The sequence below is a fragment of the Grus americana genome, chromosome 3 (assembly GCF_028858705.1).
Source record: "Grus americana isolate bGruAme1 chromosome 3, bGruAme1.mat, whole genome shotgun sequence".
NCBI classification, from domain to species: Eukaryota; Metazoa; Chordata; class Aves; order Gruiformes; family Gruidae; genus Grus; species Grus americana.
Window position 1 is genome coordinate 29836406 of NC_072854.1, and position 27941 is coordinate 29864346.

The 27941-nt window shown below is 37.0% G+C and overlaps 1 protein-coding gene across 1 annotated transcript in view; it reads right to left on the reverse strand.

The window, feature by feature from the left end:
• EYS (eyes shut homolog) overlaps window positions 1-27941 on the reverse strand; it is a 916770-nt gene that overhangs the window by 445738 nt on the left and 443091 nt on the right. Inside the window, exon 29 of the mRNA XM_054819879.1 lies at window positions 23139-23338. Coding sequence (XP_054675854.1) covers window positions 23139-23338 — 200 coding nt within the window. The remainder of the gene's footprint in view (window positions 1-23138; window positions 23339-27941) is intronic.

The following is a 27941-nucleotide window of genomic DNA, read 5'->3' on the forward strand; positions in this document are numbered from 1 at the left end:
ATATAAAATGACCAGGCTACATTGCTTTGTTCAGGATTTAGTACAGCTGATCCCAGCATCCTGTATTATCAAGAACACAATGATCCGGAAATAATCTTACAATATATGAAATAATCTTTCAGGACACTGAGGCATGTCAGTCAGTGGGAAACAGCATTAGCACACAAGAATTCACACAGTGAAAGAGGTGAACTTTTTTGCTGAAGAAACAAATCAAACATGAAAAAGAGGAATTAAACTGAGAAAAAGGAAACATTAGAACCATAAAAATGACACATTTCTAAAGAACTGGTTGGTCTGTGTAGTGGAGCGTTTTCTCTCCTAAACGGAAAAGGTAGTTTTGTATAGTCCTATGTGACAAGTTTTAAGCTTAAATATCAAACACTATAATACGTGTGATTTGAACTCTGTGCATCCTGGACTTCAATAAAGAAACCAAATTAGACTATATTTCTACATAAGCCTTAAAATTTGATATTTGACATCTTTGGCATCTATGTGCTAATGGGAAAACAGTAAGGAACTAGCTACATGAAGAAAGCATGAATGAGGAAGTTCTATCCAGCATTGCAACTCACAAGACTTAAACTCACAACTCTGTAGGAAAGATGCTCCCAACATTCAACTTAGATTTTTCTATTTCTAGATAATTTAATTTCTTCAGAAACCCATTCAAAAGTTTTATTGTAGTCCTAAATACACATTTAAGGTAAATTTTCTGTTCTCACCACAAAAAATTGCAAGCAAGCACTTGCAACCCAGCCCCCACTCTCCACCACCCATTGTTCTGGAGTAGATGCAATGATGATGGCGTGGAACATAGTTCTGTAAAGGGTCAGGAAAGGTACTCAGGTGGGCAGTTAGCAGCTAGTGCACTGAAAAATTCTGCAGAGAACAAACAGTTGTAAGAGACAGATACTCCAAAAATATCTAGTAAGGTGGCCTTATCATTGAAACTGATGGTACTACAGATGTGAATGAAAGACTAAAAATACTTACAAATTAGAAATTGTTGAGAAAAATTGATAAGAGAAAATAGAAAGGAGGCAGCTTAAACTACTGTGGTGATATTTCCAAGGGATCCCTAAATATGGGAAATGAAGCAAGCTTTTAACACTTGCAGATGTATCATTGATACTGTTTTTCAAAAAGTTTGGGCTTAGAATACACATCTGCCCAGAAAATCCGGAGCAAAGACAACAAAATAACTATTTGCCTGATTTACATTAGAGGAGGAAAGGTTGTGAAAAACACTCCTATACATACAAACCCACTGCAGACTGAGCATCCAGAAGTTCTACAGTAAATCAGAATTTTCCAATGTGAACTCAGTGGAAATAAAATTATGTCAAAATTAACTACAAGGAGATATTTCATATTCAAATGCTCGAGTCAACTGAAAAAAGGGTCGCTCAGCTGCAGGCCACATATGTGTTCAGACCTAGTAATTTGGTTTGAATGCAGGAATATCACCCTAACTTAACAGCAAGTGGATAGTCAACATTAATTTCAAATAAGAAATTATGCTAATTTCAGGGACGCATGATCAAAAATATTATTTCTCCTGTGACCAATAAAATGTGAATTTCATAGATGTACACCTAGAAGAAAATGACTGATTAAATAGGGTTATTGTCTTAAGTATATGAAAATAATAAACAGCCACTAGATGTCCAGAAAAGATTAAAAAAAAAAAATCTAAATAAAGGGAATGTTAAAATATAATAATGTTATTCTTTATTCAACTTTGAATATAAATATAATATTTTAAACTTAAGTCTTCATAGAATCATAGAATAGTTTGGGTTGGAAGTCCAATCTCCCCTGCACTGAGCAGGGACGTCTTCAACTAGATCAGGTTGCTCAGAGCCGTGTCCAACCTGATGTTTCCAGGGATGGGGCATCTACCACCTCTCTGGGCAGCCTGTCCAGTGCCTCACCACCTTCAACGTAATTTTTTTTTCCTTTTATCTAGTCTGAATCGGCTCTCTTTTAGTTTAAAACCATTACCCCTTGTCTTATTGCAACAGACCCTACTAAACAGTCTGTCCCATCTTTCTTATATAAGCCCCCTTTAAGTACCGGAATGCTGCAATTAGGTCTCCCCGGAGCCTTCTTTTCTCCAGGCTGAACAATCCCAACTCTCTCAGCCTGTCCTCACAGGAGAGGTGCTCCAGCCCTCTGATCATCTTCGTGGTCCTCCTCCGGACTCGCTCCAACAGCTCCATGTCTTTCCTGTAATGAGGACCCCAGAGCTGGACACAGTACTCCAGGTGGGGTTTCGCCAGAGCGGAGTAGAGGGGCAAAGTCTTCTCCTACAGAACACTTGCTTATTCAATATATCTAGGGCCAGGATTTCTTCACTCTTAATGCTTGATGTTAAGCTGTTCTTTTAAAAACTCTTACCTGATACAGGAAACTATTAACCAAGGAAATAAGAAAGTAGGAACTTTAGTCAATAAAAGAAAAAAAAAGAGGAATTATTTAAAGACAAAACCTGATATTAGATGCATCTATCCCCTTCCTCAGGATTCCTGTTTTCCAGAATTAGAAGCTAGGAGGATAAAAGTAAGTTGTAGTTTTCCTCATTACTTGTATAATTTCTTTTAGTGACAAGGAGGCAGTGCCAGCTGGTGCACTGTGGTATCATATTTGCCTTGACACAACCTTTATCAGATATACAAATGCTAGAAAAGTACCCCAGACACTTCAACAGCTTTTCTGGCCCTACAGGGCAGTCCAGGAACAACACCCAGTGTCTCAAAGACTCTTTCCCTCCCATAAATGTTACCTTTAATCATTACTGTCTTCTCTGGCTTTTACGTTGCTACAGAATCAAATGATTTTGAGAAGTGAGAGCCTAAGTCAGTGAGGAACTGAGACTGAACTGGCTGTTCTTGTTTAGTCAGCAAAACATGAGAACTAGAGCTCTCTTTACACCAAAAAATCTCTCATCTGGGTTTAGGGCAATATTGTACCTCAAGGCAGTTTATAAATAAGAGAAAGATTTATTATTTAATTTTAAAAAGACACATACTAATGCATACACATATTTTTAGAAACTGAACGAAACATTTCTTCCTGTTTATCTCTTCTACAAATATATTGTGTTTTCTGGTTTTTTGTGTAACTCTCCAAGGAGTTGGGAAGAAACTAGAGTTCAGACCTAGGGGGGGCACAAATAGAAATGCTAACAGCAAGCGCTTCTTTTAAAACCCACCCTGAGTAATTATGAAATGAATTACCAGAAACTAAACAATATCTGCTTAAAAAACTAGCTAAAGTTAAGCAATAATAATGTACCTATCACACCATTTTCAAACCAATCAAGAACATCCACAGTTAATGACCCCGTGAATCTTCTTCTGCTCCCACAATAAACATACTGGTACTTATGAGTAAAGCAAAGTTTATTGAAGTGCAGTGATCTTAACTCTACAGCTGCCTTCAACTTTTTTTTTTTTGCTCATTATTTGAATTTTGCTACATACCTGTTAATTTGCTGAGAAAATTAATTATCAATCAGAAGTAAACCTTTGGTCAGGTACCAATCCATTTAAATAATTCTCAAGAAGCTAGGCTCAGGTTATAGGTTAGCTTCAACACAGGAGGTAAGAACAATCAGATATTTACTATGACTGATCCCTGCTTGAAACTGTGGTTCACTTTTCTGCAAAGGGATCTATTAAGTATTTGAACAAAAGACCGTGATGATTATTTGGCCTGAGAAACTGACACAATGGAATGGTCCTCCAAAGAGTTCTTTGTGAATACATCAGCTCCTCAAAAAAGAAACAACTAAAAAACCCCAAAGCACTCTGTTGAACATTTGGTGATGCTCTTCTGTGTTCCACTGGCACTGCTGGATATCAAAGCAATACTTTGTTTTGTTCTTACAGGTTTACTTGATCATCATGCAAATTAAAGGGGAGAGCAGTTACAGTGTTGTTCAGAGTCCTGAAAACAATGCTGCTTAGTGGTATCATAAAGATGGAGATAACAAAGAACATGATTTGAACTGCAGAATCTTTAAAAGTGGAAATAACTTCTGAAAAGATAAGATGAAGCTGGACAAAATTCTAGATGAGTTCACACAACTAATGCAAATAATCTCACATGAATTTTTAATAAAATTGACCATATACTTTGAAGAAAATGTGGAAATCAATAGCATTAATTTTTTAGCAATATTTCCATATTTGGGTATTTCTTTTACTGTTTCAATTTCCTTGAAAAAAATGTTTCATATTGTTCCTAGTAATGATCCTTGTCACAGAAGATACCATAGTGGCAGTAACAAGTGTGTATTCTAGTGGGAACATTCTTACTGCACTGCTGGCTACTTCACACAGAAGGGAACTACTTAAATGTGCATGAATAAACATAAAGGACTAATCTCACAGCAGGACTTGTGCTTTGCACCACCTTGTGTAGTTAAAATCAGCTATTTCCTTATGCTAATCATTTAATTCCATCTGTTGAAATCCCGCCAGCCACATGTCTAACACAGTCATAGAATTTGTGCTTCAGAGTGTCACTCACATGTCTACCATGCCTGTGAATTTCTTCCCATGGATAATGCTGTGGTCATATAAAATCATCTGTAATACACGTGAAAATGGCAGGTGAAACACGCCAATGGAGAAGCTAGTATCTTCCTACAGGAAGTGGTTATTTTTTTTAAAAAAAAAGGAAAGAAAAAAAAAAAGCGCTTCATTCTTATCCAGAAAACAGCATTTGCAAGATAAATTTTCAGTGAAAATGTTAATATGTAGTGAACCAGCAAAAGAAAGGCTAATCTATCTGTATACAAATTCAATTGCTAGAAAAGTCAGATTTAGTTTCTTGAGTAGTCTCGTCTGTTCTTATGTACATCCGAAATATTTACTCAGTGCAGATAAAGCACTATTGAAAATATTATGTGGCTACACAAAGGAAAACTGTTCTTGTGCATCTTTGATTTGCATAGTGACAGATCAGGCATTTTCTATACTTTAACCACTTGACTTTGTAACCTAACAGCTGTCATTTAGCATACTTTGTATATGTTTTCTGAGAATTCAGTTCAACAGGGAAAAAGATACACACAGATATACACCGCATGCAAGCATATGACTTGAATCTTCAGTCTTCCATATTACCTGCACATATTTCTGCACGTTTAGTTATATATTAGGCACAATAGGTGGCACTGCTCAGACTACACCCAAGTGACTGTTGCAGACTTCTCTCTCTCTCGTAGTCACACCTTTCTCAATGCTGAAGTAACTCTTGCACGGCCTGTGCCAGGTCTGCAGACTGCACATGCTCTGAGACAGGCATCTCCTCCCCCCAGCTAGGAAAACTGCTCTGGGCAACTCCCGAGCACTCCCAATGCAGCGTACGCTGCTGCTGCAGGTGTTGCTTTGGCAGCACTGTGAGCTGAGCTCTTAAAAATGTTCATGTTCAGTTATCGTTTTGTCAGACCGCCAACTTTTTTCCTGAGGAGAAAGACAAAATGGCTGAGGCTGAACTTTAAATGTTTTGCTAGCCTAGATGCAATGAACATGGGGAAAAAAAAAAAAAAATTGCATTTGAATCCAACGCAACTAGGGGGACAAAAGATTCCTGGTACTGCTACGGCTTGTGTCATTCAAGAAGGCAGTTTAATTATGGTGAAGAAAGAGCTCCTTTTGCAAGTACGTATCTCTCCGGTAGAAGGCTTTATTGATATGATTGTCCTAGCAAACTTGCTGCAGGCTCCCTTGTCTGGAAAAGGGGTGGTGATGAATTGTAATGTATTTGAAAGTGTAGGACCTGGGCATGACATAGATGGTATAGAATAAGGGGTTGGATACTGTCCTGGTTTCAGCTGGGATAGAGTGAATTTTCTTCCTAGTAGCTGGTATAGTGCTGTGTTTTGGATTTAGTATAACATTGATAACACACTGACATTTTTAGTTGTTGCTAAGATGCACTTCCACAGTCAAGGACTTTTCAGCTTCTCAGGCCCTGCCAGCGGGTGGGCTGGGGGCGCACAAGAAGCTGGGAGGGGACACAGCCAGGACAGCTGATTCCAACTGACCAAAGGGATATTCCATACCATATGACGTCATGCTCAGCATATAAACAGGAGGGAGTTGGCTGCGGGCGGGGATGGGCTGTGCATCAGTCAGCAGGTGGTGAAGAACTGTGCTGTGCATCACGTGTTTTGTATATTCTTTTATCATTATTATTAGTATTATTTTATCTTCTTTTGTTCTCCTGTTAAACTTTGTCTCAACCCATGAGTTTTATTTTTTTTTCCGTTTCTCCTCCCCATCCCACTGGTGGAGGGGTGGGGGAGTGAGTACGCGGTTGCATGGTGCTTAATTGCTGGCTGGGGTTAAACCACAGCAATTGCTTGGAAGGCAGAAAGTAAAACTAATAGGAATGTCTGAAAGAATCGCATAGATCCACTTTGCTTGGGGAAAAATGTCAATCTGAACTGGAAGCAAAGATGGATCAAAATTACAACAGAAATTTACAAACTTTAAAATTACCTGGGTATCATTTAAAAACTAAATATTGAATGCATGTTTTGTGCGTACATAGTAGATGTTAAATATTTAACATTTAACATCCTCTCTCATACCATGTGCATGTCATGCCATTTGAAAGTTATTTTGCATGTAAATAGTGACATTCAAAACCACTGACATCTGCAGTGACTCCAGTTTGCGCTGTTAGTTTTTAATGTAACATTTTCAATGCCTACATTTTCAAAAGTAGAATTCAGGAACCCTGAATTGAAAAGACTAGGTATATTTTCTGAACATTAAGACCTGTTGTGTCTCAAGTTTTGTGCCCACATATTCATAGCAAAGTACAGAACTCGTTAGTTACTATTTGGTTCAGAAACTACATTTATTTTTTCCAGGTAAAGGAAGACTGTTTTTATTTGCAGTGACAAGGCTTAATATAACATTTTAAAATATGTTTCTTAAACTCAGTGTATGCAGTATTTAGTACTGGAAATTTGGATTTTTTAAAATTTCTCCTTATAAACTCTTTATTTCACAACAAAACAGTGTGTGTATATATATATATAAAAAAGTATGTATAAAGATATCTATATATAAAATATTGCTGATGCCAGTTTTCATCATGGAATAGTTTTCTGTATGAATCATGAGGAAAGGAGATGTCTGAAATTATATACCAAAAGAGAATGCAGGATTCTTCCACTCACTGCCAGCTACTGTTGCTCTCCTATTTGAAGGATAGATGCAGCTTGGAGAGGATTTTCTTTATTGTTTTGAAGCAGTTGGCTCTGAGTGTAAAGAAAACATCATGCTGAGCTACCAGGAGTAGCATTCATTCTCATTTGAAAGCAGGTCATGCATTCAGCTTTGCTCTCAATTTCCGAATAATCTCAGCAATATGCACCACACATGCTGCTTCAGGCCTCTGAAAGGACTCATACTGGTAGCATCCCTTAACACACTTATTAGTGGTCTGGGCTTGTCTGTCTTCAGTTTCTAATTCTGCACACCTGCCACAGTGAGGCAACCAAGAAGTCTGCCTATGTCATTAAAACTGACTTTTTTTTCTTCTTTCAGGCAGAAACACTCATTTTTTCCCTCAAAACAAAGTGAAAAATAGTATAATCACTGCAAATTCTGTCATTGCTTCTCAGAAAGTATCCACAGATATGAAACAAAAACAAATGAACTGTCAGTGTAATACTCAGAACAAGGGATTTAACTATTGTCCTCTTCAACACAATCGCCATTACTGAGAACACAACCTGAAAAGGTATTTAGATCCTATCCCCAAAGGTGGCTATTGTTGTATGTCAGTCAATCACATACTCAACTTACTACCCCAAAGGCACTTAAAATGAGGAAGCATTGAATTTTACTTTTAGGTCTTTTGTTTCTGTACTGTACGTCAACCATAGAGGAAAAAGTGAAGACTTAGCAGCAGCAGCAGCTAGTGGTAATTTAGCTACTTACACTTGGTATATTCACACAGCTCTAATTAAACAACAAATTCAGTGAGGGGAATATAAATTGGGGGCCACTAAAACATTACAGTGTCTATTCCATTTGTCTCAATTTGATTGTATAACAATTACAGCAGTGATAATCAACTAAGGTGGTATAATGTTATAATCTAATCTCTCCTACTGATCAGCATTTCAATGTAGGTGTGGCTCTGTTTGTGCCTCAACTACTAGACAAAGTCTGTGTTACTGATTCTACCACTCCATCCAAATAAAACACCTACACAGATACTTAGTGATGATCCAGCAGGATCTTATCCTGCTGGAAGTTAAACCTTTCTAGGTTCTACAAGGTCTGTAATGTTATGCATACTATCTGTTGGAGGCAACCTGGAGAAGACTTGAAAGGTGGACAAGAAGGAGACAGCAGGACTGAATAACTGCTTCTGGCAGACTTGCCTTGAAGCAACCTCATTCTGAAATCATGTTTCAAATTTCATGAAGTAAATATCAGAGAAAAAAACCACAAAAACCCACCACCAAAACCTGGCAAAATAAGCAGCGGCTGCAAAACTTTAGAATAACACGATGGGTTATTTCATGGGGACTTGTAGGGAGTGTTCCCCATGAGTGCAAAGGTAACGCTTCCTGATGAAATACCCCTTTCCATTAAGAAGCACATCACCGTCATCATCTGGAATAACTTCAGTTGCAAATGGCTAACCAAGAGGACACAGGTAGATGAACTGTGCAGCTATTAAAAAAAAAAAAGATGTATAAGCTAGCATAAAGGAGATAGTTATTATGTGTTACAAAGACTGTAAATTTTTAAAAAGTCTGTAGCTGAAGTTTCCCAACTGTGTTAGTATAAATAAAAGAACCATGAACAAAACCAGATATTTCTTTGTTGTGCTCGTATCAGTGGTCAGCCACCCACAGTAAATTAAAAAAATGCTGATTTGTCAGGAAAAGATAATGGCTGTTGTAGTACTTACAACAACAAAGACATTAATGGTGTCAGTGACCTTTGGCTATTTAATAAGTGGAAAAAGATTAATATTATGTTTACCTTTAATAAAAGTGGGAAGGAAGACTGGGGCACTACAGGCCAATCAGTCTCATCTCAGTCCCTGGAAAGGTCATGGGCATGGCCTCTTGGAACCCATCTCCAACACATAAAGGACAGGAAGTTAATCAGGAGCATTTAACATGTATTTAACAAGAGCAAATATTGCTTGACCAACCTGTTTGTATTCTGTGATGAAAAGTGTAGCTATACCAATGAGGGGACAGTGAGGGGATATAATATATTTTGACTTTAGCAAGACTTTTGACACTCTCTTCCACAGCATTCTCACTGGGAAGATGAGAAAATCTGAGCTAGGCGACAAGAATATTGGGTAAGCTAAAAATAAGCTGGACTGCCAGGCTCACAGAGCAGTAACCAGTGGCTTGGCATCTAGTTGATGGCTGGTAATGAGTGGAACACCTCAGGTATTGATACTGTTCAACCTCTTTCTCAGCAATATTCGTTACACCACTAAGCGTACACACTTCATGAATCTCCACGCAGCACAAAGCTGGGTGGCAGGCAGAGGTAACACTGTGAATAGCACAATTTTAATCCAGGGTTGATACAGTTGAGGGCTGGGCCCACAGAAGCCTCATGAAACTCAGCAAGGAGGACTGCAAAGCTGTGGTTGAGGCAGAGTGAGCCCAAGCTATAGTATGGGCTGGGAGCTGATAAGTAAGCGGTCCTGCTGAAAAGTTATCACCTGAGGGTTACAATGGATGCCAAGCTGCATTTGAGACATTCTTGGCAATGGTGTGGATGCATCTGGAATACTATGTCTAGTTTCACCCCCACCCCACCCCCCACCCCGCCTTCAATTAAGCAACAGAATGGAGTCTGGTTCAAAATAATTGAGGTGACATGATCTACACGGAGAAGCTAAGGGAACCGTCTTGTTTAATATTGTGAAGAGAAGGCCAATGAGTGCTCGAGTAACAACATGCAACTACTTGGAGTGTTATAAAGATGATAGAGATTAATTCTATCTTAGTAATGACAGAAAATACAAGAAGGGCCAAAAGTCACAGATGGTGAGTAAGAAGGTTCAAGCTGGACATTTGGAGAAAAATTTCAGAGAGACTGTAGAGTCCCCTTTTTTGGAGGCTTTCAAGATTTGGCTAGACAAAGCCATGACCTCATCCAGCACTAACAACAGTCCTACTTTAAGCCAAAGGTTGGAACAGGTGACCTGTAGAGGTACCTTCAAGCCAAAATTTCTATGATTCTATGATTATTTCCCCTCCTTATTTAACAAGACTGTGTAGACCTTTTATTACCAGTCTAATGAAGCTTTTGGAAAGAAGCTGGATTGCACAGGAAAAGACTCAGCCTCTGTAACTTTTATTTAACTCATTAAATGCCATTATTTTCTACTACTGACCAGTAGGTGGTAGATGTGCTTTAGTCTAGTTGGATGCTAAGTAAGATGGTATCAACCCAGTGTCTGCAGCTACACTGTCAAGCTGTTTTCAGGGCATTTTTTTCTTCCTGCTGGAATTAGGCTGGTCATGCTTGCTCCTGCTGGAATGAGAAAACTGAATTTCTACCACTGTCTAATTTCCCCCACTATCCAATTTTTATTTCATCATTCAACCAGCTTGTACCAGAAAAATCCTAAACAGTGCCTAATGTACTGTGTCTGGTAGACTTCCCAGTGGAGAGAGTTTCAGGAAATAAGCCTGTAGATTGCTGGGATTGCAAATCAACAATCTATAAATTTAATTTTTCAGTTAAAATTGATTTGGTTTTCCAAACCTGTCAAGATCTGGAGTGAAGAACAGATGCTTCTCTTGTTTTTTCCCAGTGCATGTCACGTCTCTAGAGAAGACACTTCAAATGATACAATTAACGGCATCGCGCAAGCTTCATATCATCCTGGTTTTTTAGAAGTTTACCACACTAAGATGACTTCAGTGCTCGCATTGCCAATGTAGTACCTAGAGTCCCATCTTAATTTCTGAATCTAGCCAGCTGCAGATACTGAAAACTGTTGAGAGATTTATAAAACATAACACAAAACAAATTAAAGTCATTACCAGTATAAAAGTAAAAGGGGGATAGCAAACTGGCTTAAACTTTACAATGTTGTGCTATAAAAAAAGTCTTTAACCTTTTCTAAGCCTTGCATAAAACACCACTAAATAACTGGAAAGAATAAAAATAGGAGACATCTGTTTGCTGATGAAAATAAAATAAAATCAAACACAGTCAAAGAATAGATTTTACTCTTCTAGTAACTGTCAGGGAGTATTTACCAAACAGGAAGAGGAAATTTTCAGAAGTGGAATGGGTTGTAAACTGCCAAACTTTAGGATAGTCTCAGGGACTCTTCTTGATGACTGTAGTCTCTTTCATCTCTTTGGGTGTTTGCATGTGTTATTTTTTTTTTTGTTTCTATTACCCTTTTCAAATCAGTTGAATATTAGTACGTAAACAAAATATATTCATTCCAATAAAGCACTGGCAGTGACAAAGTATGTCTTCCGTTCCTACTTTCATCAATCCTGCAATCAACTAACTTCTGCCAGTCCTCTACAGTTACTTGGAAAGCAAAGGTGGGCAAGTCCCTTTCTAGAGTGTCTCCATTTCTGTTTATTTTTTGAGAGCAAACAGGAGTTATTTTTCTTACTGTAAGACCACCACAAGAGGACTGTCGATGAGAAATGAGAAAAAACCACAGAAGTACTTAGTAGGAATGAAAGTATTTAAGTGTCTGAAGTACATATTCCCTAGTGGTCACTGAGAACAAGCCAAAGCACCTACAGTCCCGCAGAAAACAGGGTCTCACAGGGCACCTATACAGAATGCAAATACTTGTTTTGGGAAAACTGGGTTCTGGAAGAAATCAAAAGAGGGAGAAATATACAGCAACATACATATTTATGACAGATCATATTTATGACAGATGAGCAATTTTTAATGGTAGACATGTGAAGGAAAGCTTGGAAGATCCAGAAATATCCGTATTTAATGTAAAAATGTTTCAAAATAACCTTTGGGAAGGATCTTAAACTTATGCTTCAGGGCAATCACTGCCTCTGAGCAATTAAACTAAGACCTGTATGTGGTGGTAGATGAAGAGATAGATAGGAAAAAAAAAGTTTTTCTACTGAGTTCTTCAGGCATTCCTCTGAAGTTCGGCTGCAGTACAAGATCAGAGAACAAGATGAAGCTGAGGTCTGACATTAAATGGCAGTTCCTGCTTTCTCTCCCCCAACTATGTGTCAACATTAGACGGAAAGTTACTGAAAATTATATCAACAATGCAAATAGAATTTTTACAGCACTGCTCAAAAGATGAGGAATATTATTTTACCATAGTTGACTTGTTTCTAGCACTAGTGCTTCCTAAGATTAGATTACTGCTACATGAAGTAATTCAAGTGTACACAGTTGGAGAAGAAAAAATAAATCTGTTTATGGGACCATGGCAGACATTACCTGGTACTGTAGCTTCTGAAAGGAAAAAGTTATCCCACTAAGATTAGTACCTAGGGAAAAGTGCTAATTCTCCAGTGCAAATGAATGGAAACTTGGTAAACATTGATCTTTAGCTGTTTCCTACACAACTGAAATTGAGAATTTCAGCATGAAACCTTCAAGAAATAATGAAGCACCTCAGGTAAGACCATGTACAGAAAGAATATTTAATTCCAGTTGCAGTAATATACAGAATTCATGACACACTAGAGAAATTCTAATAGAATTACATTGTATGTCACATTCGGGCATAGAACAGAAAACCTTATATATATTTTTAAATATGAGTAAATATAAATGTTGAAATAACAGAAGGTTTCAACGGTAAAAAGTATCTTCCTGGTACTATTACTCTGTCAGATGGACTTACTTATGCTTATTTATAAACATAGAGTCAAATTCTAAGTAGTAACTAACCACATTCATGCATACTGACACACACATGGCACTTGTCAAAAATCATATGGCTCCCCTGGGGACTAATTCTGAAATGTCCACTTTCAATGCTGAACTTAGATGGAAAAATAATTTTTACTATTATTATTCTGGGCTTCCAAAATTACTGATTTACCTGAATAATTCCCCCCTTTCACTTTCCCTTGCCCTTCTCTGAAGAGTAACAATCTGTACATCTGAATGACAATGTGAAACGGCTTGTGCTGAAAAAAAAAATGTTATAGTGAAGTCTCTTGTTTTTTCAGACCTACTTTGTTTTCTCACTTTTTACATGCAGGGTACAATGAAACCCAAATACCCATCAGCTACACTGTAACTTTTTCAATATATGCCCTTTAACAAACAAACCAACCAACCAAACCTGTGGAAATTGTTTCATACAATGACTTGATACTGTCCTTCAAATTCTTTATGTAAGCAAAGTTTATGGACAAGTGAATGCGGTTTAGAAGAAGCCTTTCTTATACAGACACATACTTCTATATTTGTTTTAATTAAGAAATAATATTTTCTCTTGCTTTTTTATACTACTTGTGACTATTTTGTACTGTCAACACTGAACATATTCATTTAATTATTCAAAAATACCCTCAAGGATTCTAGTAAACTGTGTCTTCCTGTCTGAGCTAGCATGTGAAGCATAGCCCTTTTTTTAACTTGTGGACTGTCACTCAAGGTACAAGGTAATAACATTTCTTATGTTTGCAAAATGCCAGTAGTTGGAACTCTGCACAATAGTAAATAAAGGATTTTAAACAATAACATATTAAACATTTTCAACTATCCCATTATATGACTTGTTAATTTAATACAAACAAGTAGAGAAATATTTTAAAAATGATGTAACTTTTGTGACAGATTTATTGCTGATTTTGTCAACAATCACTATAAAAAGGTAAAGTCACTGTTAGCATTATGTGTGCCGTTTGTGTACATGCACTTGGAATACATATTTTAGAAAGAAAAAAGAATAATGGCACAAATATCACAAAGTTTTGAAGACAGTAACAGTAAAAATATCAGAGGTGATGTGTGTTTGAATCACTTGTGTAGTATGCTTTATTATTCTGTATGGAATTCTGAATAAATAAAGAGCACATTACACCTTAAAGCACTGTGAAATTTTAAATCTTGTTCCAGGTGTTGGATTTTATTTGGGCATGCATGTTTTGGGTAATGTTGAATTAAGTATTTTCTGCATGCAGGTAGAAAAAAATGAAATGTTCTGTTACGTGCACATTCCCAACTGTTCAGTCACTGCATCTTGGATAATGGGGACATGAACGCGATTCCCAGTAGCTATTCTTGTTTGGCTTCCGTTTCATGAAGTCAGAAAACAACTTAGCTAGAAAAACAAAGACAAAAACCAAAACCAATATATACTTAGGGTAGTCATTCTGTGCCTTTTCAGGCAATGAATTTTTAAAAGGTTTGCTTAAAAAATCATAATATAACAATTGATAATAGCCATTCACATATAAGCTTTAAAAAGGTTTTATTCCAAGACTGGGCAGCTGGGTGATTTGTAGCAGATTTGTGTTTTGCTTTGGGTGTGGTTTCTTCCTACTAGTTTTTACTGCCTCATTTCCAGACACTGCTGTCTGCATTTTTGTAGACAATGCTAATTCTCTAGCAGATTGCACTTTACCATTGAATTTTAGAACTTTAAAACTGTAAGGAGAGTAGGTAATTTTAACTAGATGCAGTACTACCATTGTAAATATCACTAGTAAAATAAAATAAGACAGAACATTCATGTATCAAAAAAAAAAGGTAGCCAGGTTTGGGATATGTTTCTTAATGCCTTGCCTTTCTTCATGCTCCACTTTTACAGCCTCTTACCATTTCTGATTTTTCCTATTTCTATTTTGCTATTTAATCAGTAAAATGTCTCTGTAGATATTTAAAATGGTTTGATATAATGTTGGAATATCAATAAAAATATCCACTTGACTGACAGAATGATAATTTTTCTCTACTTTTGCCCAGAAGCACTGGGGGGATACAGCTATAGCAGCTATTCCATCAGGCATATTGCACACATTAAACATCTTTAGACACATTATTTGTTTGTTTTACATACCCATTTCAAATCCTGTGAACTTGACCTTCTGGTAAATTTGCTAGTATAGGAGAGACCTCTCTAAAATGGCTGTGTGGCTGCTTTACAGCTATGATATATTCCTTTACCTTTCATGCAATATCATACAAAAAGAGTACCCTATCAATTTGACCTAATCTGAACCAGCAAGGCAGCAATAAGGCACATATTAATCAAAACTTATTAGAAAGTATGAAAGCTATGAGCATCAAAGCTTCTTCTCAACAAGATCTCCAAAAAACATTTCTAAAATAATTCAGAACCATAATTCGCTTGGACAATTACTTTTTCAAAAAAAATTACATATTAACATTTTTATGATTACAATTCTTGTTTTAGTTGAAATTGTAGAGATATGTTCAGAGTATCAGTTAGCACGTGCAATTTATTAAATGCATTGTTTATTTTATATTAGCATGTATTAAGACTATGATGTACTTGTTCTTTTTTCCTTTATACGCTTGTCACATAGATAAGTAAGGAATTTTACTATATATCCAGAAAGTAAGAAAAATACAGGACATGATATGCATTTTTATTATATTATTTCTTCTGATAGTATTACAGTTAGTATTTTTCACATGGAGACACAAGCATTTCTCTTTATAAAATTGAATAAATGGTTAGAAATTGCCATTAACATAATTATCTATTCTTATTGCTCTGACAGTAACAATGGGATTTTGATTAAATAAAGTGCAATGTAATGAAAAATCATGCATATATGTATGTATATTTATAGATAATCTAATTAAACATGGAGTGGTATAGGAACAGGTTAGTATGCCAATTTTATCTAACCATTCTGCATGGAAACTACAGTTCAGTGATCAGTCAACTTAAGAACAGAACTGAAACACCTGTGTTCCCTCAGCATCAATGAAATGCTACTTGTTATTATAGGAGGAGTAGAAAAGGAGAAAGAAAACGTTATGCCACTGTATAAATCACAGATTGACCCATAGCTTGGATATTGTGTGTACTACTTGTCCCCTCATGTCAGCAAAGACAAAATAGAAATTAAAAAGCCTTGAAAAAGGGCAACAAGGATGACCAGAAATTTGGGATGGCTTCTGAAGGAGGAAGGACTGGGAAAGCCAGAAATCTAGCCTGGAAAGGAAGGAGTATGGGGCACTATGGCAGTGGCCCACAAAAGCAAGGAAAGGATGGCTTGGAATCAGCTGTTCATTCTCCTTTTCCACACTAGAATTAGGGGACATGAAATAAAGCTGGCAGGAGCAGTGCTTAAAATTAAAAAAGAGAGGCATTTTTTCATGCAACATGCTAGACCTGTGGGCCTGATTGCTGAATGGTATTGTCACAGAACAGCTGATGTTGGCAGGGACCTCTGGAGAGTGGCTAGTCAAAGCTCCCTCCTCAGAGTTTATCTAGGTTCAAGGGAAAACTGTGTAAGTAGTACTTAGAGACTCACTGACTTCTACTGAACAAACCACAACACGCTCAGAAAGACTCGTTTGAGGGAGTGTGGGAGAGTACTGGAGGACAAATAATATGCATGCATTTTTCATATTCTTTCCTGGCCATCTGCCTATGGCCACCGTTAGAAATAGCATACAGGGTTAAATGGTTTTTGGCTTGAACGAGTACATCCATTCTTGTATTTTCATGTAACCTAACATATACACACAATGCAAACTCTAAGACATTCATGCTTCACTAAATGTAAAGAACTAAGCAGTTGATTATGAAATCAGCAAGTCACGCAGAACCCATCTTGTTATCTACATATAAATGGAGGGGCATCTGTTTTCACACAGAGGAGACAGAGAAAGGAAGAGAGTACTGCATACGTATTCACAGCACATATGAAAGCGAGAACCTACTGTTTTACGACTTGCCTGTTTCAGAGATTCTGATGTTGCACTGAATTGGAGTCACTCCTATACAATAAAATTACTTTCTTCTTACATTTATCTCAGTGATCTGAGAAACTTAGATACATAGCTCTGTGTAATGTGTATTCTGCAACTTCGGTCAGACCTTGCAAGCTGTCAATCAACAGCTAAATGAAATGAAGCTTTTCAGTTAACAGTCTTCCAACAGAAGCATGTCTTCTCTGTTACATGGCACATAAGACCTGAGGGATTCTCAAAACAAATACTTTACCATTAAGTCACTCCTTGGGTTGATGGGGGCACACAGCTGTGCAAATGCTCCGCATGTAAAGCCTTTTGAAGTACAGGAGAACCTTTTGATTATTGCCTAGAGGTACAGTTGACACGAACAGCTTCAAAGACTAGTTCTATTTCCTTTGGGATGAAAGTCTGAATGTACAGTACTGATAAATAATGACATTTCTGTTTAAAAGACAGTTTCTTATACATGGTGGCATCACATTTTGTTTTGTTATCTAATTGAATAGGAAGCCATAGGGAAAATGATAATGCAATACATATTTAGAAGCATTCACAGTGTTTTCTATCGTTGATGCTGGCCAAATTTCTGCCTTACCTTTTCAAGGTGCATTCCATCATCACAGCAATTGATGCATTTTTCAACTTCAGATTGGATTATTACAATTTGTTAAAGACAATTTATAATGGAGACATGCAGAGCCAAATTAATTCAAAATGTGGCTGCACCCATGTTAAGTATTGTTCTTCAAGAGACACCTGTATTTTGTTTGATTTGCAATCTGCAATAACTTCTAATTTAAATACGACTGTCACTTATCAAACCCTAAACAACTTTGATTCTTCAAAATCATACAGATCAACTTCTTTTACATACCATGACAGAATTTAAAAGCAGCTTTTTTCATACAGTTGCCTAGGTTGCCCTACAAGACTCTGCACCCCTAGGCTCCCCCCCAACTATCTGCTTCATACTAGCAATATATTGTTTACCTTATACATGCTCGAAGACAAACTATTCTACTTTCTTGTATTATGTGCAGTTTACGTGCCAGAGCTACAGAGTAACACGTTTTTCAGAGTCCAGTTTTTTGCTCATAGAGCATCTCCACTCCTGAATTGTTTTAATCCCTTTCCTGGATCCCTGCAAAGGCCCTAGCTAGTTATAAGGCCTGGTGCTCCAGTGGGACAACTTGTTCACATAGGTCAGGCAAATTAAAATAGAAGGGAACTGGAAACAAGGTATTTTAAAATCTAAACTTTGCTTCCTTATCAGTAGAATACAAGAATATGAATGTATTGATTTTAGTTTATTTTTCCCAGCTGTTCCTAAGTAGCACAAGAATAAGATTGTAGAATAGCTTTAGTTTTTAAATACATGTTCTACCAGTGCTCCAACTGTGGCAAGGAAAGCATTAAGTAAAGAAAATATATAAAAGAATGTAATGCAAATGTTTTCGAGAGCAATTTGATTTCACTAACAGAAAGAAAAGGGAAGAATAGTTACAAGAAGAAAAAAGGCTTTTCTGAGTGTCAAATGGCACATAAAGAATCCCAAGCAAGAAAAAAACTTAAGTTACTTACAGGTTTTGTGGATGTCTCTTCACTGGTACTTGAATTCAATTTAATATGATACACTCCATCATAAACCTAGTCCCTTATCTTTATGAAAGTCAGAAGTCAAGCTAAATTATACAGATTTAGTATTTTTTCCAGCATAATTTCTACCACTTGAAGATGCCCAAAAGTGGTATAAAGATCTCAACAAGATGTTCCAAGGAAACTAGCTGATATATACTACTATGACTGCTTTTGACAACATTATTTGCCCCTTTAACTTAGTATTCAAGTAATTATTAGGTTATATTCTTTTACAAATGATACTGAATTCTTGGTTAAGTATGAGTCAAAGGTCCTTCAACCTTTTCTCACATACATGTGGGATTATAAAGAGCAGTATCCAGCCTTTCACTATTTATCATTGCATTCATTACAATCAGTTCATAGTCACAAATAAGAATGAGTGGTAGATATCATAATGAACATTTAAAAGTAATTGCACTGTATTTGGAGGAAATATAGAACAACATATTCCTATTTTAGAATTCTTTCTTACTAAAATCTCATTAGCTGGAAGAAAAACCTTGGCATTCTGTTGATCAGGTATTCTGTTGATCAAATATTCACTCTTACCTGCCCTCGGAATACAAAAATCAAGCCCATAGAATTGTCTTGTGAGTATAAACTAATCTCTGAAAAGTGCTGCCAAAAAAGCTTCAGTTCTGAACCAAATAATGTAATCTACCAAAAAGTAGATTTAAAAAGCACCAGTTTCTGTTTACAACTCAAAGGACAGGATCAAACTTACTTGTGACCCTACACATTTCTAAGACCAACAAAGTTATCTTATGCCACTAAATACATTTAAATTCTGAAAAAAGATTACTCGGAGTAGATGATGAAAGACAGAATGACATCAAAAATTACCTCTGCTTTCCCTAACAAAAACATTACAAAAATCAAATGTGCTATAATGTGCTGAAAAAGTACAATGAAGCTATAACATTCAACAACTTAATCTAAGGCAAGGCTTGTCATAATATTGTCGACATTATTTTCACCTGATCAGACTGAAAGCACTGCACAGATAATCCTTCTCAAGATAGTATGATTTCTGAACCTAGTCAGCAGACAGTACCTAAAATGCACATTTGAAAAAAAGCTCAACGCACGCATGAGTCGGGAGGGAGGAATTTTTTTAACTGCTATTATTTTTACTATTTTAAATCATAAGCAAAACATGCCTAATGATCCAGGACCAAAAAGATGCAAAATGAGGAAGAACCAACTGTGGATTAAATATAATGAAAAAAATCTGAGTATTTTATATGAAACAGTTTCTCTTGCTTAAAATACTTGGAAAACACTATGAAAAGGCTTCAGAATTCCTATTACATAATCATTATATCAACCATATGTAGGTTAGGTTGACTTGTCTTCTGAAAGCCCCCGAGTCCAATGATAGCTTTATTATTAATTTACTAATTTATACAGTGTTTGTTGTTGTGGCAGCCAGTTCCTTTAATTAAGAAGACTAAAATACAAAGCAAGGTAGGTGGGCATCTTTTTAGATGGTAATCTGTTTCCTGAAGCCCTGATTTAGTGGCAGTCTGCCCAGGATAGAACTGAATTACAACTCCCAGCACCACTCTCATTTCCAATGATTTGTTTTCATTTTAAACCAAGGGTTTGAAGACAGAAAGATACTTCAGATAACACACAATTCAACAGCTACCCCAAAGGGTATTTTTCATATTCATTTCAGGAAGAAGCCTGTAGGGTTGTTCATGTAATTGATTCCCACATAATTAAAGAAAAGTTGAACCATTCACTGTACTACTGGGTACAATATCACATACATCATAGCTGAAGCTGGCAGGGCTGCCCACAATTAAGGCAGCTTGACACTTACCCATACTAGATACTTTTCATTACTTGCTATTTCCAGTTTTACCAGCCACAATAATGCAAACATCCCAAGCCAGATCCCCAAAACAAGGAGACTCTAAACTATATGGCATTTCTGTCTTTTCTCCTGCTTATTCCACAGTGAGTGTGTAACAGGTATTAAGACTCCTTATTCATTTGGATGTTTGTGGCATTTTGCTAGAGTAGGAACTATTTCTCCATTCCTTATTTTTCAACTATTATGCTTTTCCATCCTCCGTATCAGCCCTATTGTCCAGTCTGTACATGAGGTTTGTTCAGACTGCTTAAAGCAAGTGGAAGGAATGGTAGAAAATGAGGAGCGTTCACATCATAATGTTCACAGTACAGGAGCAAACCCAACTTAATGATCTGTTTTTGTTTCTTATGTCTACGTTGTACACATAACTTGGAATGGTAGCAGCTGCTGAAGGGTAAGAAAGAGAGTTATGTCTGTCTTCTGAAGCATATAAACGTAGAAGAGGCAATCAGCTGAAAAAAAGTCCTTTCCCTGCACCCCTCAGAGGAAGACATTTATATCACGTATGGCACTTCTTTTTGCAGGATCACAACCATATCTCATGAACTAACCTTACTGCAGTCTTATATTGCTTGTGGAAACCCTTCTGATCTTGGCAACATTAAAAATCCTGATTTTAATTGTTACCAATTTTCCTGACTTGATTCCATGAACAGCTCCTCCTGATGGCCAATGCTGGGCTCAGAAGCAAGTGCAAAGTAGTTACCCTCACAATGTTTAGAGTAAGCTCCCAAGCAGATGAGAGGAGAAATATAAGTAATTTCATTTAATTCAGAAGATTCATTTGTGAAAGAACGGACGCTGCAGCAACCACAGCTTGAAAAAAGGAGGCTAGAGTGAACATAAGCTGGGAAACAATAAATAGGAGAATGTACAGGATTGAATTTTCAGATTGGTGATGAAACACCAGGGGCTAAACAAATTACCAGACATCTGAGCCACAGAAACAGACTTTGTGCAGGTAGCAGCTGACTGCAGAACTAAGCTAATGTGAATTATTTTAGCATGTATTGAGAGGTTAGGACCTTATCAGGCTTGAGAAGTGGCCCCATATGTACCTCATGAAGTTCAACAAGGTCAAGTGCAAGGTCCTGCACCTGGGTTGGGGCAACCCCCGGTATCAAAACAGACTGGGGATGAAGGGATTGAGAGCAGCCCTGCGGAAAAGGACTTGGGCATATTGGTACGATGAAATATATGACATGAGCCAGCAATGCATGCTTGCAGCCCAGAAAGCCAATTGTATCCTGGGCTGCATCAAAAGAAGCGTGACCAAAAGTTGAAGGAGGTGATTCTCCCCTTCTGATCTGCTCTGGTGAGATCCCAACTGGAGCACTGCATCCAGCTCTGGGGGCCCCAACATCAGAAGGACATGGAGCTGTTGGAGCGAGTCCAGAGGAGGGCCACGAAGCTGATCAGAGGGCTGGAGCAAGTATCCTATGAGGACAGGCTGAGAGAGTTGGGATTGTTCAGCCTGGGGAAGAGAAGGCTCCAGGGAGACCTTACAGCAGCCTTCCAGTACCTGAAGGGAGCCTACAAGAAAGCTGGAGAGGAACTGTTTACAAGGGCATGTAGTGATAGGACAAGGGGTAATGGCTTTAAACTGAAAGAGGGTAGATTTAGATTATAGGAAGATATTCATTATTGTGAGGGTGGTGAGACACTGGAACAGGTTGCCCAGAGAGGCTGTGGAGGCCCTCTCCCTGGCAGTGTTCAATACCAGGTTGGATGAGGATTTGGGCAACCTGGTCTAGTGGAGGGTGTCCCTGCCCACAGCAGGGGGGTTGGAACTAGATGATCTTTGAGGTCCCTTCCAACCCAAATCATTCTATGATTCTATGATTTATTTCTTAATCTTCTTCATGAGAAAGAAGTTAGTTTCATTTCTTAATAGTATATTATAAAGCCATTGAATTGTTACACACAGCTAAGAATAATTATTCTTGTCTTAACATTAGCAGGTGTTTTTTTTAAAATAATACTATTATCCTTAAGCTTCAGTCAAAAGTTAGATATCGAACACATGATTGTATAGGGGAAGATATTTATGCTTCATTCTTAAGGATATTTCTAAAATATTCTCTTAGTATTTAATATTTCTACAAATGTAGCAGTTGAATAGGGACTTACATAATTTTGAGTTGATACATTTAGTAAAGAATAATGTATATAATCTATAGAGTAGCTTAATTTTAAAGGAGTTTCACTATATTACAAGTATATAAGCTGTACAAGTACATGTATTTAGTCATAAGCCTTAAACAGCTAGACGATGATGATGGATCATAGGAAATTTCTTTGGATATATGTCTGTGCATACTTACTATACAAACTACCTGTCACTTAAATTTAATTGCAAATTAATTTTCTCTCTGAGTACAAAACACAGGAGTACATACATATCTGTAAACATAAAGATTTTACATTTTTTAGGGTCAATTTATGTTATAAGTTTCCACACATAATTCTGAAAAGCACTAGAAGATAAGTTTCTAGATAAAGGGCCTGATGTTAAACGGTTATTTAACAGTATTTTTGATCACTAGACTGAGCATCAAATCCAACTGAGTTCACATACTGCAAACAGTTACAACACAGCCCTGAAATCTTAGCAAATCAATGTGTATTAACTAAAATAGTTATATGACAGTATTCACACTAACCTGCACTGAAAAGTTCTTCCAGGTCCATCAACACATACGCCTCCATTGTAACAGAGAACTGAGTTCAGTGTGGGCTCACTGCAAACATCAACATCAACTTCACAAAATGTGCCAGTGTACCCACTCAGGCAAGTACAAACAAATGCATTGTCTGCATCTTGACAAGAACCTCCATTAATGCAGGGAGCAGATTCACATTCCTGAGGAGAGAAATAGTAGTATGTTCACTACACAGCTTTAAAATGCATTACTTATTCATTCATTTCATCAGCAAGTATAAGAGACTGAATCTGGAGATTAGAAAAAGTGTTGGACTTTTTTTATTGTATGATAAACCGAAGTGTCTAATTCGGGGCAATTTTTGTTTATATAGAGATCCTTTGATTACAACTCATGCTCACTCTCGAAACTATGCTCGTTCCTACTAATTAATCTTGGAGAAATGCAAATGTATTTTTATATAAGCAGTCTTACAGCCACAAGTATGTGCTATCTAGTCATGATACCTTTATTAAAATTCTAAAGTATGTTTTCGAGCCATAGTTTATACAATTATTCCTTCTAAGTTTTTATAGTAGAGCCCACTGCACTGAAAAAAGCCACATTAGCAAGACAATTCTGGACAAAATAAAAAATTACTTATATTAACCACTGCACAAAAGCCTTTTATCAGCACTTCCTGACAAATGCTTTCTTATTATCAATTAATTCATAATATTACAAATAGAAACATGTAAAAATGTTTATGTGCTCATATAATAACAATTCCCTGTGATAAAGCTAATGTGAATGTCATCAAATTCAAACCATGCAAAGTAGCAGCAAATTAATGTTTCTCCAGAATTACAGGAGAGTTTAGTTAGTGCAACTGCCAGAGCAAAAAATGTGGGTTTGTCCTTGAGTACAGAAACCTAGTTTTTGCCTAAATCCCAAAGGAGTTTTATTTTGCTGCTGCCACCCAAATTGTCTAGCTAAATCCAGTATTTTAAATTTATTCTCACACTCCTCTAACTTCAGAAGGTTTAATTCTTTAAGGATATCCAAGGGCACTCAGATTTCCTGCAGGTACTACAGTTGCTTTGACAGAATGTAAATTCAGTTATCCATAAGGAATTGTGAGAAAACTACTTATTTTCCTATAAGCTCTCCAGCTGGGTGTATATAGGATGATTTATTAGTGAGCATTACATAAACTAACTGAATTATACATCCCACAGGAAGATGGGGATAGTTCTACGGACTGCCAAAAATCCTGTGTCTAGGTTCTAGAAGTAGTCTTTTGCTATATAAATTACATTTGTATTTGACAAACATAAGTCTTGTTTTGTTTGTAAAAAATCTCAATTCACAGTTCAAACTTTATGGCTTTTTTTTCTATTCCAGTAACTTCTCTTGTCTAGTCTTCTTAATTTGTATTCACCTGTATCCATCTCTACTGCTTCTGGTTTTACAGCTTTGCTCATTAGCAGAATGAATTAGAAATCCATCAATTAATGGATCAATTTTTTACCTAATTATAACTCAAAAGTTAAAATTCAAAAAACATCAAAATCATTGAAGTAACTAAGGATAAGTCCAAAGCTCAGACAAATGTTCACAGTGTTGGCTCAATATGCCATCACAGTCATACCAAGTTGCAATCTTAACATAAAACCTTTTCATTTTCTTCTATGGAATGTATTGTTCTTGTAAAATTTTACAAAACCGCTCACAGTAGTTACTTTTTACAGTAACATAAACCCCAGACAATTTGTAGGAAAGAAACCACACCTATCATTCTCCAGTATATTTTGATGTGCTGCAGTTAAAAGTTCACCATTAGACTTGCATAAAACCAGAGCACACTGTTACCAGAGAAATGCACTGCTCTTAGGTAAGAAGTGTTTCAGTGAACAGACACACAACTATGTTAAAAGTGCCACAAATAACTTGATCCCAAAGTAGATGAGCCACCACACTACCACCAAATGCTGTAATTTGTAGTCTAAAAGAACAAGGACATTAGATGCCACCTGAAGCTGCAACACAGCTGTGATCATGTCCTTTCTATCTTAGATCCTACCAGAGACTGACTTAACAGCTTGGCCTTATGTTATAGCTGGCTCTACAGAAAATTCCCAACTACTCTGATTCCCTGAAGACAAGCTCACCTAACCACTAATGCCATTTCAGTTTTGTCTTCCTTTTTACAACGGAAGAGCAAATCTTAACTATGACACCTAAGCAGATCGTTGTCAAATCAGAGCAACAGTTGTAGGGACTCAAGAGTCCTAGAAATATTCTCTTTCTTCTCCAGTACAGCAGGGAAAAAAATACTTTCTTGGGCACCTCAGGTGCCCAGTTCCCAACCTAGTAAGATACCCTTTAACCTATTCTCACCTAGAAGTGATCAAATCCTATCAAATGAAAATTGTCTTTGAATAACTAATGAACCTGAAAATTACAAAAATAATATGCACAAAGATGGGTCATTTTAATTTTTCCAAAACACAAATTTGTTGATATACAGAAGTGTCACAGTTGCTCACTTATTTACACTTAGTCTAGAGAAAAGGCGGCTCCAGGGAGATCTAGTTGCGGCTTACCAGTACCTGAAGGGGCCTACAGGAAAGCTGGAGAGGGACTGTTTATGAGGGAGTGTGGTGACAGGACAAGGGGTAATGGGTTTAAGCTGAAGGAGGGTCGATTTAGATGAGATGTTAGAAAGAAATTCTTTGCTGTGAGAGTGGTGAGACACTGGAACAGGTTGCCCAGAGAAGCTGTAGATGCCCCATCCCTGGAAGTGTTTAAGACCAGGTTGGATGGGGCTTTGGGCAACGTGGTCTAGTGGAGGGTGTCCCTGCCCATGGCAGGGGGGTTGGAACTAGATGATCTTTGAGGTCCCTTCCAACCCAAACCATTCTGTGATTCGATGATTCATTTTGTACCATCTTATTTTCAATGGGTCTTTTTAACCTTTACTAAATCTGAAATGCTACTTTGATCTGGAATTTAAAAATGCGTAATTTTTAAGCTTCAAAAATGAAGTCTTAATCTTACAGTAATCCTTCCAAACTTTTACAAATAATCTGTTTGAGTAAAACAAATATCACTACCACTCTTGCAGTCAGTGAAAGGAGCACAGGCTTGGTCCCTTAAAAATTTGCACTATTTGCTTGGCAGATAGAGAAAGTAAATACCAAGTTTAAATGGTGACAAATAACTCAAGCTAATAGACTGAATGCTGTTCATCCACAGATAAACATGGGTTGCTGCCACTTCTTGCCGTTAGAATAAAATGTTTGCCAGCAGCAGAACAGAAACGTATTTTGCAATACTTTACTGCTCGTGAGGCCAGTTTCTTTGTTTAATTTTTCTCTTTCCTCTCCTCTCCTCAATCCCATTTCTGGGGGAAAGGAAGTCTAGTGTTGTGAGCAAAAGGGAAGCCCTGTTAGCATCATGATACACTCATACACTCACACTATTCCTAAAGTTGGCACCTTCATGGCAACTAAAAATCTGTAGATTATGTTAGAGCAGAAATGTACACTCTGATCTTGATCAGCAATCCAGGCCTGAAGCCCAAAAGTAGTTTGACTTTCATTTCCTAGAGAAATCAAAGGGGAATAAACTTCTTAAGGAATTGCCAGTGGGTTTAGATTATGAATTTTTCAGGTGCCATTCTGGCTTATGATGTTCTTAATTCCCTTCTCTATTCCCTGCTATTTCCTCACCTCAAATCATGCTGCATTGTCTTCTTAGTTGTGTCAGAATAATAGATGAAAATACTTGTTAAAAAACCCAAAACAGCAACAAAAACAGACCAAAGAAACCTTTTTAAAATGTTTTTTGAAAGCCACTTTTCTAATTTGTTTCTTAGCACATGACCCATAATCAGTTATGCAGGTATAACTTGGCAATGATTACGGAGGGGAGAACTATTTGAAGATGAGAACATGGGAAGTTCTTAAGTCAGCACTGACACTTAAAAGGAACAGACAGAAATCATCAGTCTGACTGAAGGTTTTAAAATCTAGATAGATTAAAAAAAAAAGAACAGGATAGGTTGAAAAGGAATCTGTATTTAAGAAGAAAAAATGCGTAGTTATTTTTGGCACAAGCCCTTTTGATAAGGCTTTTTAGAACCTTGTTTTCTAAATATATTAACTTGAACTAATAATGCTTATAGAAGCAGGAGCAACTGTGTGCAGAATTTTGTCCTTTGCTAGTGTGTCATCACCTCTGTTTTAAATAACCTTGTGCAGTAATAGTGAGAAGAAGGTAACCATGCTCCAGTGGACACCAGTGTACTCAACAAAGTAGGCAGAAACAGATAGGATATTTGCAAGGTGACTGAATGCACTGGCAGCATAAAAGGATGTCATAGGTGGGACTTCATAATTTCAATACTGACATCTGACAAGAAACACGTGAAAAAAATTCAACAGAAGGTGAAGAAATAAATATGAATGTACTAGGATCAGGAGTAGGTAATGCAGCTAGCGGTTCTTGAACTGAACTGCCAATACATCTATGTGCAGTGTCACTTACTCCAAGATGAAATCTACGCGCATAGAGCAAGTACTTCATGACAACATTTATTCCTATTAAGACTTTGTGTAACTTCTACCAACAATTTGCTAGCAATGAATGATTAAAAAAAACCCCAAACCCACACAAAGAACAAAATACCAAAATGCATCTTCCCCCCAAAGTCGTAAAATTACTTTCAGGTCCTTGTTGGAATTCTCAGCAACAATATTCCTTTTAGAAAGCAGAGAAAGTGCTGAGATCTCCAAGTACCACTGAGCAGTCATAACACTA